The 13,255-nt window shown below is 28.1% G+C and overlaps 1 protein-coding gene across 16 annotated transcripts in view; it reads right to left on the minus strand.

The window, feature by feature from the left end:
* The window catches only part of LOC107447641 (neurogenic locus Notch protein-like), an 80,790-nt gene that overhangs the window by 5,846 nt on the left and 61,689 nt on the right, over nucleotides 1–13,255 (minus strand). For all 16 annotated transcript variants that reach the window (XM_071184797.1, XM_071184798.1, XM_071184800.1 and 13 more), the window contains 5 exons: nucleotides 12,680–12,846; nucleotides 8,341–8,541; nucleotides 6,740–6,874; nucleotides 3,334–3,406; nucleotides 2,816–2,868 (listed from right to left, as the gene is read on the minus strand). In XM_071184797.1, the coding sequence (XP_071040898.1) occupies nucleotides 2,816–2,868; nucleotides 3,334–3,406; nucleotides 6,740–6,874; nucleotides 8,341–8,541; nucleotides 12,680–12,846 (629 nt within the window). The remainder of the gene's footprint in view (nucleotides 1–2,815; nucleotides 2,869–3,333; nucleotides 3,407–6,739; nucleotides 6,875–8,340; nucleotides 8,542–12,679; nucleotides 12,847–13,255) is intronic.

The following is a 13,255-nucleotide window of genomic DNA, read 5'->3' on the forward strand; positions in this document are numbered from 1 at the left end:
TTAATTGGTGATACAAAAAGTAGAAATTCATAAGTCAAATAGAATATTTTTTCTTTTTCAAAAAAAGACTTTTGGTAGAACTTTGCCTACTGCTTAATTTTTTACCTACTGATATAACTGTTTAAATTGCTTACATGCTGTCTTGGACCACGTTCTTTTAATTATATTTAAAAATATTGATGTCTTACTTCCTTTATCAATATAAGTTTTTTTAAATTTGCCTTTTCCTTACTTTTGCCTTTTAATTAAAAAAATATCCACAGATGCTTGGTTTATTTATGATAATTTTTTTAGAACAGCAAAGATTACTTATCTTTACATAATTTTCAATTTTCAATTAAAACATCCGAAATCTGAATTAAATGAGCCCGATATCGTTAAGTTAATAAATTTAAAAAAATCTTTATTTTTCGGTTTCTATTTTTAAAATTTCAAAAGAGCCTTATTTTTTAAGAAATATTTGACTGATTTCTGTCAAATTCTAAGCCTTATTTAAATAATAGTGAAAACCAATCTTTTTATAAAAAAATGTATTTCACTCAAATTTTTATGATCACACAGGCCATTTTTATCTTTTTTTTCAAAACTATTTTCACCTCCATTTAATTTTCATCACAAAATCATAAAAGTCAGGGAAAACAATATATTTATTGAATTAAAGCAGTCTCTGCATCTGAAAATGGGAAAATGTTCCGTTGCCTTTTATTCCAATAAGGCTTTCCCATTACGCCATTGATATTCATAATTTTTTGAAAAATACAAGTTTTATCATGTTTTTTAAAATTTGAATTCATGATTTATTGAGCTTGGGTCTGAATAAAGATTTAGATCAACACTTGAAGATAAATTTTCATTAAGAATCACCCTTTTTTATAACATTCTATTAATTATTTTACTATTAAACCCATTCATGTTTCTTATTCTTCATGCTTTTTTTCACTTAAAAATTGATAAAAATCATTTTTTTTTACAAAATATATAATTATTACAACTTTCTGTAAGCACATTTTGTTACTATTCAAATCGTAAAGACATAAAAGGATACCTGGATTTGAAAAATTATCAATTGTACTTGAAAGAAATATCTCAACAACTTAGGAATACAGAATGTGCAACACAATAAAAAATGATGAAATAATGAATAACAAGTAGTTTTAATTGAAGATCAAGGAGAAAGAATGGTTTAAATTCATTTTTTGGAAAAAAAAGGTGATTGGATTGCCAGCAGTTACATTTTGTGGTTTGTTTTGAGCAGTTGCATTTTGACAAATCAGTAACGTGGAAAATCAGCTCTACTCCACAGTTACTACACAGTAAAGATGGACTATAATAAGATGGACTATATTAGAGAAAAACACATGAACCATGCTTACATGTACCATATCTGCACTCACCCTACAAAAAGGGTTTTTTCAAAATGTGATCAAAAATTTGTCAAAATAGGCCCAGAACAACTATAGTCGAATATAAAAACCTATGTATTCATTATTAAGTAAAATGACATGCTCAAATACATAGTCTCAAAATTGACACGCTTCATCAAATGTGACAAGCTCTAACTCTATTACTTTAAAACGATCAAAGATTCGAAAATAAAATTTAATTAGATAAAATACTCCCCTATTCCTTATTCCAGCCTCATTTTACGGATAAAGAAGGTCTTCAGATCGGTAATCAACAATCAACTTCACAAATGAGGATGAATTCTCAGAGCTGTCTCAATTTTGAGTATGTCCCTATGCTATGAGTACTCTGGTTTTCAAATGTGATTATAATTGTTTCTGGGTTTTTCACAAATTTTTGCTCAATTTTGAAAAACCCTTTTTTCTAGTGTGGACAATGAGAACAAAGAGAAGTATAGGAACAAAGACCGTGAGAATGCTAGTGAAGAAGTACTGATTAGGGAGAAATTTTGAGAAAAATCGGTTCTTATCCTACCAAATCAATTTTCAAATGTTATTTATTTTTTACATCAAAACTTCTAAGTTTTTTATAAATGAAGTTCTAAGTTTTTTTTTATCCCTGTACAATCTTTATGTTACAAAATATTATTAGGTTTATAGCAAAATTTTATTTTTCACTTTCTTTTTCATTATTTCGACTCATTTTTTTATTATTTTCGACACCAATTCAAGCACGAACTTATAAAATGAAAATCGCAAAAGAATTACATTTTTCTATATCAGTGGATAAACAGTTAATATTTAAAACGAAGAAAATGCAAAAAAATTCAAGAAAGAGCATTTAAAATTGCAATGGCTTTCGAACAAATAGGAAAGGCGAGAAAAAAGAATAAAGGGAAATGTCCCATTAAGCATTTTAAATTTCAACTGTCAAGTAATTGCATTTCTACGGATTGCAAAATGATTTATATAGTATTTTTACTTCAAACTTACCAGTTAATATTTCAAGAACTAACTACGGACTATTATTTTTTAATTTCATAGTTTTTCTAATGCATTTTTCTACAAATCTTCATAATTCCAAGTATTTAAGTCTGATAGTTTTTGTGAAACAGACCTTGAAAATTTTACAAATGACTCACTTTATTAATAACTTCGAAGCATCGCAAACATAATTACATATTTTAACATGTTTTTGCTGTTTTAGATCAATTTTTATCTTTTCATTTAATTTTTGACTTTTTAAAATTTTTTTTGACAAATAATTCAACTTTTTCTATGCTATAGTATGCTGAATTGTTTTAGCTAAGTTTGAAAAATCAACAACCAAGAAATTTTTATGAAAAAAAGGATTATCATACAAATTAAGCACTATGAAGAATACTTTTTTAAAAAAGATATTCATTGTGTACCTTTTCTTTCATTTGGAGTTTCACAGTGTACCCCTGTATATGATGGATCACACCTGTAATAGTTAAAAGAAAGAATAAATAACAACAATAATAAATAAATGTTACAACTAATTTACAAATTTTAAATGTCCCGTTTAATGGAAACTGCATCTTTTTTACTGTCACACAACTTTTAAAATTAATTAAAAAATTTTTTAATACATTAAATAAAGCATCAATTAAAGCAAAATTATTTCTGAAACTCATCTAAACTGTTTTGCAAAGAAAACAGATTTTTAAATACGTGGGTAACACGAAATACTGTTATTAACGAATTTGGATACGATGCTTTCAAATACATAAATTGCAGTGAATGCAAAACTTACTAAAATTATTCGCTTGAAAACATTTGTTATTGTTTTATTGTTAATACTTAATATGAATAAGTCTTTGACTTCTCTTTTGAGAATGAGTATAAAAATATATATTAAGGGGAGTTATTAAGGAAGATCTGTACATAAATAAATGAAATTTCTTACTTGCACATGTATTCGTGCTTTTCAAATCGCTCACATGTTCCATGTTCACCACAAGGGCTGTTATCACAGACACCTGTAAAAATTAAAAATTAATAACATCTTCAGAGAAACGTTACTTAAACTTAAATAAAAGTTCCTTAAAATATTTTAATATGAGGTTAAAAGCAAGCAACTTCAGGCTGCTGAAAAGAGTCATGGATGCCAATTCCGATACTATTGTTTTGATTATTTCAAAAATAAAAATCGGTTCTTGTATGGATCCTAATTCCGATATTGTCTTCATTATTCGAAAACAGCACAAATTTTGTATATTATTATTTAAATGAGAACACGTAACAATTGGTTAAATAATTTTTACACGATGCGCAAAATTAATAATAAAAAAACTGAACATCTTAATAACTTTTTATCTAGCGATCGGATTTTCGCAGAAAAATTCGGTCTCAAGAGTTAAAGTAGGAAAGTGGTCAGAAATTCGGACATCTGAAAGTCTTAAATGTTTCCAAATTTTTGCAAATTATAATAACTACTTAAGTGAATCAAAAGGATTATGAAACAACGTAAAACACGTTTAAGCTAAGAGAATTATATGCAAAATATAATTTTCAAAATTTAAATATTATTTTTATGGTATTGCTCGACTTATTTTAGTTTGTGTTTACTGGAAACTCAAATGATGTCTTTTATTAATTCGATAATTTTAAATCAAATATTCTTAAATATTCTTTAACTTTTAATGTTTAATTTTCAATAATTAAATTTTATTTTGTTTGAATTGTAAAAGTGTATTTTTCTTTCAATTCTTCGTAAGACGAATGTGCTTGTTTCAATTCTAACTAATCCTTTGATGTTTAATTATTTTCATATCTTTGCAGTTTTTGGAATGATAGCGGAGTTTTCCACGCTTCCTTTGAATTTCCTGTTGCAACACCCGAAGCCAAACATTCTTTTTCGACGTTTTTAAGGTGTTTTTCTTGTATCCTTGAGAATGATTAATTTTCCCTTTGGATTTTTGTCACTTTACGGCCTCCGAATTTTCTGGAACACTCTAGAATTTTGGATGTCCACGCTACTAATTTCGTCAAGTTTTGTTTCTGCATTCCGCGTTGAGACTCGGTTTCGCAGAAATTGGCGAAGGGCAACTGGGTAGTCGCAGGAGGACTTCCTCACCAACCAGTATGTTCTTTCGATCAACCACCATTTCGACCAGCGTGTTCAATCAGATTAATAGCAAATTTTTTTTGGTTGCTTGTTGTGATATCTTGTAAGCTAGTAAACTCATATTTTTAGTTATATATAATTTTGACATCACGACTGCCAGCAACAAATGTTTTTTAGTTAGAGTTGATAGTGCTTAAAATAAATAAAAGCATGTGTAAGAAATTGTTTTATATTATTTACATACGCATGTGGGTATTTTGTTAAACTTATGTGATATAGTAGTAATTCACTTTTTGCGGACATTAGTTTTTAATTACATATCATATATTTAATAGGAGAGTATGATATCAATCGCCAAGCTCAAATTTTGCCAAATTTACAGCTTCAATGTAGAGCTTTATATTTTAACTTTTATTCAAAATTTATGTTTCATAGGTTTTTTTGTTAATTTCTTTTACCCTTAATTTGGCCTTGGCTTTATCTTGAATTTTTTAAAATTATTTTCATTAAAATTTATTACGCAAAATTCAATTTCATATAAAACTACATAATTTCGAGACATTAAACACACAATTTGTGTTAAATTCGATTACAGTTAACAACAAAGAGTAAACAAAGTCAATCGTAAACTATTAATATGCAAAAAAAGTTATGTGTAGAAGGAGCGATAATAGTAAACTATTAGTAGACCAGTTTTCTCTCAAAAAATTATACTAACTACGCGAAAATTGGTAGTAAAATCTCAAAAACTGAATGTTTTAAAACGGATATCAATTGCAGAGATTCTCCAACAGAAATAACGTTTAAATTCAACAAGCGACATTGCTATCATATATACTAGACGGAGAATCATTTTACAGGCAGCTTAGTCTCATATTCACACTAAGCATAATGAAGAATTAGTAAAAAAAATTTTTTTGAATAAAATTCGTATCAAATTTAGATTATTTATTTGTATGAGTAATAGGAGAAGCAATAAAAGGCTTCGTCTTTAAAACTCAATAGTGATGAAAGAAAAAAATACATATTAAATACATAATGCTTGTGACTAATTGAAAGTCTTTTTTATGCATTTTCATATCCTTATGTAGGAAGCAATCACTTTTCCTTTGCTTCATAGAAAAGCGATATGTTATATGATAATAAAGAATTCAATCCTTAAATATTTTATTTCTAAGCATTTAAGTTTATCATTAACGCAAAATCAATGTTTGGATAGAAGCTATCAAGCCAACCTCAATATCACATGAAAATTGTTTAATAATATATAATACTAATTCGATAAACGATTTATATTCCATCTGTGCCTGGGATCAAATAGAATTTTTGTTTAAATTTCCCAAATTATTGAACAAAGTAAAGTTGGCATCAAAATTTTATGAAAAAGTACATTGATATTATTTTAGACTATTTGTTATATACATGAAGTTGTGGTTTGAAAAAAAAATCAAAATGGTTTGTATACGTGCAATTATGTTTTTAGTGTAATTTACTATATTTAGTCAGACTAATAAAATATTGAAATACGAATTTGCTATTATTTAAAAGAACGGTTTTTACTTAAAAACTATTGAACTGATTGCTTAGCAGTAAAAAAATTGAATATAATTTTGCATTCTATATTCAGTCTACATTTCATACATACTTGAATGATTAATCTGATTAAATTTTTGATGAATGTTTTATTGCATCGATGACGACTAACGTTTAAGAACTAATTATTGAAAACAACTTACTTGAAAATCAACATATATGCTAAAATCTTATGATGCATAATACGACAGCTCCGCCTCATGTCGATACAAAACGAAACGAAAGAGTTATGTAGGAACATCATATGTCACATGACTATTCATATTACTTTTATGAGAGTTGCGAATGGCAACAGATCAAATAAATAATAATAAAAAATGAGTGTTCTAAAAAATGTCTGCTAGTCATTTTTATCCTGTAATTCTGTTGCGTACAACTGGTGACCCGGACGTGATTCTGTTGCGTACAGTTATAAGTGAACCTCCAAAATAAGCAAAACCACGAATCTGTATAATTAACTCCAGTCAATATACTTTTTTGAATTCGTTGATAGACAGAAACAAAATGAAACGAAAGAGTTATAAGTGAACCTCCAAAATAAGCAAAACCTCGAATCTGTATAAGTTACTTCAGTCAATCAACTTTTTTTGAATTCGTTGATCGACAGAACGTTACGACCTGAAAAAAGAACTTTTTTTCTAAGTTTACATACCAATACAGCCATTTTCCTTTATATTATGAGAAGTGTTTCTGTAACCCTCCTCGCAGTAGCATTCGTAACTGCTTGGTGTAATCACACATGAGGTGTTTTTCGGACAAGAGTCTGGTCTGCTGCAGTCTTTTCGATCTGCAATACATGAGGTATTTGATTATATCTACACACGGTATATTCTATTTCAAAATTGTTTTAATATTATCAATAAGCAGTATACCTGTACTTTTTTTCATAAGATTATTCAAAGCAAAACTACAACGTAAGTTTCACTTAGAATAATAGTAGTACAGCAAACAATTCCCCGTGAATTATTGATTTTGAGTTCAAAGAAGATTTTCCATTATTAAAAATGGAGATGCATTACTCAATGATATAACTCAGTGGAACTTATGTAACGTATGAAAACTGTAATTTTTAGTTCTTTTTGTAGCAGTTGTGGGTTCAAATAATTCAGACATTTCATTGTGTTGTCACATTTTTGAAGGCAGCTAAATCAGTATGGTAGCTAGAGTCTTTATTTACCATGGTTTTGACTGGGAGCTGGGTCTACGTGATAAAAACTGGAGTTCTGATCAGACTTCATTTTGTTGGAAGTGGTTCAGAGTTCACAATAAAAACCAGGACTGTCTGTTTAAATGCCAGTTGAGCCAATGGCAACTTTCTCTCTCCCTTAAATTGCGTTAATGTAATGCGCACATGCATTGTCTGAGAATTATTACCAAAGATGAATCCCAGACAGTCACCAATAGATGGTAAATATCACATCAAATTGAATAATTTGTACCGTGCTTCGACCAATGACTGTCAAACTTGCATTAGGTTTCTGTCTTTACTTTGGTATCCTTAGAAGATACCTTGTTTTATTTAATACATTTCTGTACAGGATCTATACGATCTGCTTGCTACTGAGACATGAATTGTTGGAAGCGCTTAGTCCATAGAAATGAATGTTTCCGGTGATCAAGTTTATGTAATGGTTAATTTGTTGGTCTTGGATTGACTTTTGTATATCTGACCGAATGAACTGTTGATCTTTAAGGTCTGGATGTTCCATACTAATATTATTGGAAATTGCTTCGAGGAGCCTCATATCATTCATTTCTCAAGAGAATTGGTTTTAGCTTTTTTTCTGATGTTCTAAATCAATAACCCTTGAAAATGTTTCCTAATGTAAGAGAATATATTAAAGAGAAATATTTTTCTAATTTTTTAGCACAGAAAAGGCATGTTAATTCTTAAGTTTGCTTTTTGTCAATTAAGAAACTTGTTTCTATTTTACTGTTGTGTTACATAAGTCCTACTATTTCTTAGGTGTAATTCAAGGTAATTTCAGATGAATTATGTAAATATTTTTCCCTAGATTAAAACAAGTCACAACACAACATTATGAAAAAGGCAAATCAGTGATTTAAATGTTTCTAGTAAATTTTGTAAACAATATATATCTTTTATCATTCGAGATTGCGTTCTCTGTATCTATGACTTTCAATAAAACATTTTAAAATAAAGAAATTCAGCTATCACTTTTTTTCAAACAAATCTTTGAAATAATGAATAAGTAGACGCAACAATGCAAATGGTTTATAGATGACACTTACCTTCACAAATGTGGATGAAACTATTTTCATTTTTAATAGGCTGGTAATAGTCTTTTGAATAGAAATCTGGCTTACAAGTGCAATTAAAAAACTCCCCATCTGCTTTGAAATTCTTGCCGTCTGTTTTTGCACACGTTGTCATTGAACCACACAGTTCATTCTTTACAATATCATCACAAGGATCTGTTTTTTGGAATATCACTGAAAATTTGAAAGTATGAAAAATTATTTTGTAGCAATTTTGCATGTAATTTTGTAGCTTGATGAATTATTTCTAGGTAGTAGCTTAGACTATTTAATGCTGTGAAATTTAAATTAAAAATAGTACATTGCACAGTTTTCTAGAATGAACAATTAGTTTCAAATAATAGATACTTAATAGTGTGAAGAGTTTGTTGAAAGTAGTAGATCACACAATTTTAAGGAATAAAGAATTACAGTGCACTCCCGATTATCCGGGTTAATCACCGGGACAGGGAGCACGGAGAATCGAAAAACACGGATAATCCGAAAACTCTTTTAATTAGGGAAAAAATCAATATCANCAAAAATTTGGTAGTGCTATAACTTCATGAATAAAATTTTTTTAATCTTTAAAATTTTTCTCTTTATATTTTTTCGTGTGACTCCGGAATGAGCACGGATAATCCGCAAACCGGATAATCCGCGCACGGATAATCGAGAGTGTACTGTAGTTTTAATTTGTAGATTACGCAATTTTATAGAATGAATAGCTAGTTTTAATTAGATAATATAATACATTGATAATATTGTACAATAGTATATGAGAAAGTTTTATTTCAATCATATTTCATTCATCATTTCATTATTTCAATCAATTTAATTAATCATGAATTAAAATCAGAATAGAAGAATTTTGAAAAGAATTTCATTAATAAATTCTTCTAATTTTCTAACCTAGTTACAATATCAAAGTCAAGGCAGTACATAAGTACAAAATTATCGTCTGTATTAATGTCATGGTAATATCTTTATCTTTATTTTTGTTATTTCTATTAGCTTTTAAAAATCGCAAGTTTTTTAATTTTTTCCATAATATTCCACGTTTTGCAAGTAAATAGTAAAAGTTATTAAATTGATAACCCGTATTATATGAAACACCAGTATTGATTAGTTTTAATTTTTTCCAAATATATTTAATTGATACAACGTACATAATCATAGCAATGAATAGTAGAAAAGTTTCAAACATTCATCCAAACATTTAATATTTTATTTTGCAGAAATCTGTCGTTTCAGCAAACAATTAACGCAAAACTAATTTCAAAGTAAAATTAACTTGCTAGTCTTAAAAAATAATGGTAAATACTTTAATTTCTGAGCAAATAGCATCCATGAGGGGATGAAAGAGAAAATAAAATGGAAAGGTTAGAATTTTTGAGTTTAGAATTTCTTATTTTTAAAGCTACTATCGAATGATGCTGAAGGCAAATAAAATTGGATTCTGATGGCAAATTGAAAGATCGAAATAAATTAAATTTTTAGATGGAATAAAATACATTTCTATTAAATGTGTAAAACACTGATGTAATTTGTTATATAAATATTTGAAAGAGCCAAGCTGTCTTGGATGGAAGCCACATCCTGTGCTGCAGGGCCCTCCGCGGGTCGTCGTATACCGAGCGATATTGGGAGGCAAGAGCGCTCCTGAGGAAATGACTTTTTACTTTCTTATTTTGTTCCTGTGTTTTTGCTTTTTAACATGCCAATTCACCTCTGCAATTTGAAATAAATAAATAAATATAAATATTTGAAAGAATAATAAAAAAGAAAAAAAAAAGATTTAAAAATTTTACTTTTTGAAAACTTTTAATTCTTTTAAGTAATTAAACTTTGTCAAATTACTCTGAAAAGAAATAAAATTATAGATACTATTACTTATTTACTATTATTTACTATTATTAGGAATCTTCCCACGCGATCTTGGACTTCAGATTAAATTTTTGATTTTTACTTCCTTATTTGTTTCATAAATTTTTTTTCTTGGTAGGCGAATATTTAAAAGAGCTGGATTGTCTTAAGAGCGCTTTGCCAAGTCCACTTCTCCCGAGTAGAGAATACGTAAGCGTACAAGAGAATATGTATACGTATTGAAGAGTACGTATACGACTAACACATGAGTAATGAATTGAAATTACGTTCTGTTCTTGGGTCACTAGCGACAGAAAAGCTCCTTTTATATATGATACCATGAACAGTAAGAATTACGCGACCATATGTATGAGATCACTATTCTGAAGGTGTAAATAAGGAATAGTATGAAAAAATATGACCCTAAATAATTTTTGATCCTGATAATCGGATTTTCAATTACTAAGACTCAATCCTATAGGTTCAATGGTTCAAGGGAGTGACTTCAAATATACTAATTCATTAGTGCAGACAGAATTTGTAGTTATGAAATCAGACACAAAGTGTACGTTTTCTGGAAAACCATGTCTTCTTTTGAACGGGATTGGACTTTTGACGATCAAAATATAAGATGTACTGGCAGTCAGACAGAAAATATTGTCTCAATAGTTTGGTCAGGAAAGCGATCTACATTTTGGACCTCTAAATGTTAATTTTACTTTTTGTGTAATTTGACATATCTCGGAAAATGTTAGAGCGAATAAAAAAATTCTGCACGCAATTATAAATATTGTTTATCCGAAGATAATTCCACGAAAAAAATTATTATTTATAAATTTATTTAATATCCGTCAAAACATTTTAAATTGTAAAGTATACAAATTCTTTTATCATTCAAAAAAATGTAATGTTAGGAGACAAAATATAAAATTTGAACGAAATTGGTTAAATAGTTCCTGAGAAATCTAAATTTAAAGAAGATCAATTTTAAAAATTCATTTTTACGGAATACTTCAACCGATTTCGTTCCAATCTTTCATTTTGCCATTTAGAATTACATTTTCTAAGATGGTGTAAAATGAGTTCACCTTAAAATGTAAGTTTTTTTCGACTGCTACTAAAATTGTATTTAGTAACAGCTAATAAAAAATAATGCATAACTATTGAGAATTATGTTTTGCATGGAATTATTTTTTGATAAACAAAACTTATAATTGTGCGCAAACGTTTTTGAATTCGTTTAAATATTTTTCGAGATACGGCAAATTATGCAAAAAGTAAAATTGACAATAAGAGGCTCAAACTTTTTGTCGCTCTCCTAGCCAAACAATTGGGATCATACATTTCCCTGATTAACGCTATTCCTATACCTTCAAAAACCCAGATACATTTAAAACAGTTATGTTTATTCAGAGAAAAGTCCGTTTTTGTGATTGACGTAGCAATTTGAAATATCATCCGCACTAACAAATTAGCATATTTGAAGTCACCTCTTGGAACCAATAAGAATGAGTCCCAGTACATGAGAATCTAATAATTAGAAGTTAATCAGGGTAATTCGTTTTTTTTGTGCTCTGTTTAATTAACTGTTTTCAAGTTCTTTAATTTTATTACAGTTAGAAGTGATCAGGAAACTTTCTTTGTTTTTATTATTGTTAGAAGTGGCAAGAAAACTTATTTTCATCATTGTTAGAAGAAATATAAAATTTATTTTTATTATTGCTTGATAAAATAAGAAAACGTACTTTTATGTTAGTAAAGATAAAAAAAATGTGCCTAATGCTGCTAAATATAATAAGAAATCAATTAGTGTGATATTGAAAAATTTTTAAATGAAAATTACCTGAAAACAAAATCATTTATCAAAACTCTAAAAGCCGAAAGTATATGGTACTAAAATTACTTCCAAAAAGTACAGATTTCAAAATTTTCTTAGTATAACGGGGTTTGCTGTTGTCCCTCAAATTTATTATAGTGGTATATAAACTTTGTTTATGCAGAAATTTTTTGTCATAAAATATATTTAATGTCTTGCGAAGTTAACATGAATTTACAATTGACCACCACAATAATTTGATAACTATAACACACATAAAAAGTTACGTTATGGAAATAGTGGAAAATTAAAATATTTAAGTGGTTACTGAAGCAAATAAATTTTCAATGCTTTGATTGTTTAATGTTAACAGCCATTATAACATTTTTGAAGGAGCACTGGTCACCTTAGTGTAATTTATTTTAGAAGAAATCAGTAGATAATCTGAAATACTGCGCGTGATAATATGTTACGAATTCTGATTGATTAAAGTCCTTGTATTTGACGTGTTAATAAAATAAAATAAAATAAAATAAAAATTATTAAAAGCTTATTAGAATTTCTCCATTAATCTCTACTCCTGTTACGGTTGAGTTCGATGGAGAGAAAAGAGGCCTCATAATATCTGACACTGTGCATAGATATATTTACCTTGGTTCGGTCGCTTCATAACAAAATTAGGATGGATCATGCAATATTCAGGCTGCTTTAGGGGAACACAGACAGAAGGAGTGGATATTGTATTTAGAGTCTTCGTTTCTTGAGGATCTTTATGAAATTTCAGCTCGATTGAACATGCAAAATCTTCTTTTTGATCTCTGCATAAATTGGACTTAGGATAAGTACTCCCAGTAAGTAATTTTCAATAAAAATATAAACAGATACAAAAATACAATGTTTGACAATAATTTTTTTTAATTAAAGATAAGACCAACTACAATTTGGTGTTTTATGAAAATTAGAGCTAAAAAATTACAGTAAATAGAATTAAGAAAATACAACCATTTATTATTTTTTAAAACAAAAATGTACAAATCGAAATTAAATTAAATTCGAAAGTACAAACGACGTATGAGTTATTCTTCACAAAAATGTAATATTTGTTTCCTTTACCTTAATTTTATTATTTTTTACGTCTTTTAAAAGAAAAAATCTTAAAGTTTTCCACTAGTAATTTATAAAAGCATTATATTCTAATGTATCATAAATATTATAACTAACAGGATA

The sequence above is a fragment of the Parasteatoda tepidariorum genome, chromosome 9 (genome assembly GCF_043381705.1).
Source record: "Parasteatoda tepidariorum isolate YZ-2023 chromosome 9, CAS_Ptep_4.0, whole genome shotgun sequence".
In the NCBI taxonomy this organism is placed as follows: domain Eukaryota; kingdom Metazoa; phylum Arthropoda; class Arachnida; order Araneae; family Theridiidae; genus Parasteatoda; species Parasteatoda tepidariorum.